General features: G+C 34.4%; 1 protein-coding gene across 1 annotated transcript; it reads left to right on the top strand.

Moving 5' to 3' along the window:
* Positions 1-278: 278 nt before the first annotated feature.
* On the top strand, positions 279-2,481 carry LOC133698371 (probable galacturonosyltransferase 9). Its single transcript, XM_062121268.1, has 3 exons — positions 279-550; positions 666-1,904; positions 2,002-2,481. The coding sequence occupies exons 1-3, from the start codon at positions 383-385 to the stop codon at positions 2,275-2,277; spliced, it is 1,683 nt and encodes a 560-aa protein (XP_061977252.1). The 5' UTR covers positions 279-382; the 3' UTR covers positions 2,278-2,481.
* Positions 2,482-6,910: the final 4,429 nt, after the last annotated feature.

Here is a 6,910-nt window from a genome sequence, read left to right on the forward strand (position 1 = left end):
ATTAAAATAATCTAAAAATATAAAAAATAAATTTAAAAAATAAATTTTAAATTTTTAAAAACATGATTTCAACTGCCAAACGCTGTCTAGATATAAAACCACGTTCCCAAACGCTGTATAGAAGTGAGATATTGAATAATCTATAGGAGTTAAAATACAAAACCATTCATATTTATTTATGACGAAAAATCCAAAATCTTTATATATATATATATATATATATATATATATATATATATATATATATATATATATATATATATAAAACAAGTACGCGTAACTAAGATAAGATCATAAGAGATCTCCAACAAAACAACGACCTTTCTCCTTTCACTTCTTCAAGCTAAAAAAACATAATTCAGATCCTGATTAAAATCCAACAATGGCGGTGGCGGCCCGAGGAACCCGAGGGGGAGGCAGCGGCGTCATCAACGGTGGACTCCGCACTTTTTTCTCTTACAGGATCTTCATCTCTGCCATTTTCACTCTTCTCATCCTTGCTACTTTCTCCATTCTCTTCTCCTCTCACCATCACCATCACGAAGACGACGTAAGCATCGAAACCTCACTAAAACTACATGTCTTTTGTAATAATTCAATTCAATTCAATTCGTTGACTTCATTTATTTGTTTTTGCGTTTTTGAATGCTGGATTTGTGGAACAGTCACTGCCTAGTAGCGGAAATGCTTACGTACAACGTACCTTTTTGGCGGTTAAATCAGATCCCTTAAAAACACGATTAGATTTGATATATAAACAAGCGAATGATCACATGACTTTAGTCAATGCATACGCCGCGTATGCGAGAAAGCTCAAGCTTGATATTTCTAAACAGTTAAGAATGTTTGATGAATTAGCTAAGAATTTAACGGATTTACCTTTGAAACCGAGTTATAAATCCTCACTTTTCGAGCCGGGTAGTCCGGTGGATGAGGATGTTTTAAGGCAATTTGAGAAGGAAGTTAAGGATATAGTGAAAGTTGCCAGGTTAATGATAGTGGAATCGAAGGAGAGTTATGATAATCAGATAAAAATTCAGAAGTTGAAAGATACGATTTTTGCGGTTAATGAGTTGTTAATTAAGGCCAAGAAGAATGGAGCGTTTGCGAGCTTGATTTCTGCCAAGTCTGTACCGAAGAGTTTGCATTGTTTGGCGATGAGGCTTGTGGAGGAGAGGGTTGCCCATCCGGAGAAGTACAAGGAGGAAGGGTACAAGGAGGAGTTTGAGGATCCAAGTTTGTATCATTATGCTATTTTTTCAGATAATGTGATTGCGGTTTCAGTTGTGATTAGGTCTGTGGTGAAGAATGCGGAGGAACCGTGGAAACATGTTTTTCATGTGGTTACAGATAGGATGAATGTTGCAGCTATGAAGGTTTGGTTTAGGATGCGGCCTGTGGAAGGTGGCGCTTTTGTAGGGATCAAGGCAGTGGAGGAGTATAGATTCTTGAATTCATCATATGTACCGGTTTTGAGGCAGCTTGAGAATGCTAATATGCAGAAGTTTTATTTTGAGAATCAGGCAGAGAATGCTACCAAAGATTCGACTAATATGAAGTTTCGGAACCCTAAGTACTTGTCTATGTTGAATCATCTTCGGTTTTATTTGCCAGAGATGTATCCTAAGTTGCATAAAATTTTGTTTTTGGATGATGATGTTGTGGTTCAGAAGGATTTGACTGGGTTGTGGAAGGTTGATTTGGATGGTAAGGTGAATGGAGCTGTTGAGACTTGCTTTGGATCCTTTCATCGTTATGCACAGTATTTGAACTTTTCACATCCTTTGATTAAGGAGAGGTTTAATCCCAAGGCCTGTGCCTGGGCTTTTGGGATGAATATATTTGATCTTGATGCATGGAGGCGGGAGAAATGCACAGAGCAGTATCATTATTGGCAGAGCCTGGTAAGTGCATCTTCCCTTCCTTTCCAACTAACTTATTTCTTACAGGATTTCTCCTTTTAATTGCCACACAAAGTTACATTTTAAATTCTGATCACAGAATGAGGAACGCACTCTATGGAAACTGGGTACTCTTCCACCTGGCTTGATCACCTTTTACTCAACGACAAAGTCCCTGGACAAATCCTGGCATGTGCTTGGCCTCGGATATAATCCAAGTATTAGTATGGACGAGATCAGCAACGCTGCTGTCATTCATTATAATGGAAACATGAAACCTTGGCTTGACATTGCAATGAACCAATACAAGAATCTCTGGACTAAGTATGTAGACAATGATATGGAATTTGTTCAGACATGCAATTTTGGCCTTTAGACGAATACTGGTCCTGCTCCATCATTGGCCAGGTAGACAGCAATGAGCTGTAAGTGTTCATACTGGATTACTTCTATTTACCAAAATTTTGGATCCGATCATTAGTTGTCACTTTCAAAGTGCTGTATTCAACCAAAATGGTTTCGTACACGCAGAAATGATTCTTTTGAATGAAATATTTTTGACGACCTCCAGCGATTCACATATTGTGCTATGAGCATTTTGACATGTTACATAACTTCTATATTAACTGTAATTTCTCTTATCTTAGTTCTTTGTCAAAAAACATCTGTGTTTACATCTGAACTTATTGAAATATGTTAAACTTTGACATTTGATAACAAACTTTGTTGAAAACAAAGCAATCAAATTTTCTAGAGTAATACCCCCAATCTAGTTGCAGGGAGGGAGGTGTTTGTAGACAAAGATTTAATTAATATGCATATATACTTGGGAACAGATCTAGGATGAATTTCTAGTTGGCAGTGCAAAATTCTTCATCTGAAGTAGAGGAAGCTAAGTACTTTTTAAGAGGGGTCATGGAAGCGAAAATCTCATCGTTTCTTGGACTAAGCTAAAATTTGTTAATGCTCTCCCAAGCTTGTTATGCTTACTATATGACTCATGCAAGAACCTTTTGACTAAACTTGGCAAGTCTCACTATATCGTATGCTTATCCAGCTTAACTAAATAGCATGAAGGTCAACCTTAGGAATTAGAGGTCACAATACATTGTTGATACAACCAGCAGTAATTCATCTATCATACCATTATGTGCGGTTTTCGCATTTAGTTTTGTTACATCTTGATTCCTCTATCCTTGTGACCCTCGTAAACATCTTGTGTGCATGCTATCTTTTGTGCAACTTTTTATTACTCCAATAATTTTCTTCTTGTTTGTTTTAACTTAACTGCTCCAAAGATAAGAATTGTGCAATAGATATGGGTTTGTGGACTTTGGAGGTCACTTGGCATTGTTCTATCTGTTTGTTGGACATTTAAATTGAAACCTGTAAGTAGATTGTTGATCTGGAAATTGTTGGTCTATATGCAAGGTACTATTCTTTAATTGAGAACTATAAAAGATGCTTTTGGGAAGATGGCAGTGCAAGTTAGAATGCTTAGGCTGCTGATGGCATAAGCAATATGATGTTGCTGAGAGTGATGGTTAGTGAACAGCATCTGAAATAAATTAGGAATTCTGGACATTCTGTTTGGAGCAATGGGCTGGCATAACCACTGTTCTGCATATTTAGAATTTTAGCTTAACTTCTAGATAATTACTTACCAAGGCCAGTTACCTCACTTTTAGGGTTGCAATCAACTTTCTCCCTCATGAAAGCCTCCAAGAACAATTTAAGATTACTTACAAACTAGGGTTCTTATAAATCTCAAATTCTAGAAACAAACTTAGGTGCAAATATTTTCTACATGAGTTACTCTGAGGTTCTAAGAAAGCATTATGAAGAGCTATAGCAGGTGCTATAGCGTAGCACCTGCTATTGGATGATAAACCTATCTCGCCACAGATGCTGGAACACGGCCAGCTATGGCCACTAGATTCTTGTAATCTAACCATCAAGGCATGGGTCTGTTGGTAAGGAAACCAGAGCCTGATTATGATTAAGAGTGCAAAACTTTATAGCATCATTCGACTACATGCTTTAAGGTTGTAGTAACTTTACACAAACAAGTTACATCGGGTGGATACAGTAACCCAATGATTTCTGCACCTGATTCTATAGAAGCCAATCAACGTAGTCTCACCTTTGCTCCATCAAAAAGTCCCATCTCTAAATTGAGGAGAGTGATTTTTTGAGCCCGGGGAGGATTACTAAATTGAAGAAGGTTGTCCCTTCTCTAAAATATAATTTGCTGAGTTGGAGGAAATTTCAACCAAGCAATGTCTAGGAAGGTGAGAGGGAGAGAGAAGTCGGTGACTGAGTCAGGTGAGTTGCAGGCTAGGGCAACTTGGAAGAGCTCCGGTCTTTTCACAAAACCTTTGGGAGCCATGAAATATATAGAAGTTAGACGCGATAAGTTGAGAACTCCAAAACTTGTTCACAATCTCTTATATTGTGCTGTAGCATTTTATTACATACAGTTAAGGTATTGTAAGTGCATAAGTTAAGTTCACATTAAAGAATAAGAGTTACATAATAATATTAACGAGTTTTATATGTTATCTATATTTGTAAACCATTTAACTGAATTATGCTAGTATATTACAACATGAACTTAGACTTGAATGATGTTATTTTATTTGCATCCATCAAATTTTTATCCAAGTACAAGAATATATTGCTGTAACAAACATGGGAAGTTCCGGCAAAAACATCTCCTCAACACTATTTATTTTTATTAGTATACTTATCATTACACCAGGTTTTGCGATTCATACTAATGAAGAAAATCTAGAGCTTTCTCAACATTTGGAAGAGTGCCACACAAAGGTGACAAAACATTGTGCAATAGAAATCTCTAATAGTATATATACCAACAAGACTTCGTCAGAATATTGTTGCCAAAAACATATAACAACCGGGGAAGCTTGCCATGATGATTTCATAAAACTATTCATTTTAAAAGTGCCAAAGGAAAAAGTAACTTTTGTTGTAGCTAAGGGTGATCAAATTTGGAACTATTGTGGTGGCACCTGTTACTTCAACCTTTTCTATTCTACCTTGAATTGTACTAGTATAACTTGTATGCATGAATAAGTGTCTATAGCATGGATGGACAACCAGGTCAACAACCACTAAAGACTTTTAACCATTCTAAAAAAGAATAGCCTCCTAGCGCAAGACAAAACTCTAAAAATTTACATGATCAGAGAAGGAGGTTAGAGCAATATTGGAAAAGTGTGCACCTAGGCATCAATATGCCATGAAAGAAATACATATGATAGAAGAAGTGAAAGAGGTCAGGAAAGAAGTCCAAAATGTGAAAGAAGGCAATGTGATGAGTATAAAAGAGTTAAGTTTAGTCCTATAGCTATTTTTGATAAGATATGAAAAAGGATAACGTAGCAGTTACAATGAGGTTAATCCATTGATGTGATCTTTACAAGAAGGATTCCACATGGAAAAATTTAGAAGAGTTAGCCATCTAATTTCTAAATTTCACTAGTGATTCTTAATGATAATCTTAAAAGGAAAGGTATTGTTACACGCAGAAGAATCAACATGGCATGATCAGTAAGTTAGCTTAGAGGAGAGACATTTATAGCTTGAAGGTTTATTGGTTGAATACACGTAACAACATTAGCATTAATATTAGCATTAATACTAGGAGGATGAAATTATAGTTGATGTAGAATTGCATCTTCTCTTGTTTGCTTTAATTCTTCTCAATCTCAATCTCTTCTTCTTCTTCTTCTTTCCTATCATTCTTAAAGTTTTTTTTTTGGTTAAAGGAGACCTTAACACTATTTTCTCTACCATATAGAATTCCCTCACATCATCTCTCCTATCAGCCTTAATGTTGTGAGGGGTAAAAAAAAATGGAATTAATTGGGAGAGTTTAAACCTTTTTATTTAATTATTCATTCTTTTTTGTTGTAATTTTCTTTTATATTGATTTATAAAAAGAAAAATAAAAAATAAAAAAAAAATCAAAAGAAAGAAAGTAAAAACAAAAGAGTCAGGGATCCAATTTCTAAATTTCACTATTGATTCTTGAGGATATAATCTTAAAAGAAAATATATTGTTACATGCAAAAGAATCAAATGACATGATCAATAAGTTAGCTTAGATGAGAGACATTTGTAACTTGAAAGTTTAATAGTGGAATACAAATAACAACATTAGCATTAGTATTAGATAATAAAAACACGTTCGTTAAGTTCACATTATTAGTGAACAAGAGTTACATAATAATATTAACATAACTAGAGTTTGTACGTTATCTATATTTGTAAACTATTTAATTGGATTATGCTATTATACTAAAACAATGAACTTATTGAGAAATTTTCTAATTTTTTTCTTAGAATTTTATGTAAATTAAACTCATAATTACTTAATTATGGTTGAATACGTTTCTATAAAAACCACTTGAATACTTCTTTTTAACAAGAACTAAGTTCCTGAAATGGATTTCATCAACTCTTAACATACAAATATTAATCGATGCTATCAAATCAATAAAATGTTTTGAAGTATTTTCTTACATATAAATTTGACTTGCATGATATTATTTTATTTGCATCCATCAATTTTTTATCCAAGTACAAGAATATATTGCTGTAACAAACATGGGAAGTTTTGGCAAAAACATCTCCTTAACACTATTTCCTTTTATTGGTATACTTATCATTACAACAGGTTTTTTTGATTCGTACTAATGAAGAAAATCCAAAGCTTTATTAACATTTGAAAGAGTGCCACACAAAGGTGACCAAACATTGTGCAATAGAAATCTCTAATATTATATACACCAACAATACTCCATCAGAATATTGTTGCTAAAAGCATATAACAATCGAGAAAGCTTGCCATGATGATTTCATAAAACTATTCATTTCAAAAGTGCTAAAGGAAAAAGTAATTTTTGTTGTAGCTAAGAGTGACCAAATTTGGAACCATTGTGCTGCTATTGTAGCATTGACACCTGTTGCTTTAACCCTTTCTA

Source organism: Populus nigra, chromosome 7, assembly GCF_951802175.1.
Source record: "Populus nigra chromosome 7, ddPopNigr1.1, whole genome shotgun sequence".
NCBI classification, from domain to species: Eukaryota; Viridiplantae; Streptophyta; class Magnoliopsida; order Malpighiales; family Salicaceae; genus Populus; species Populus nigra.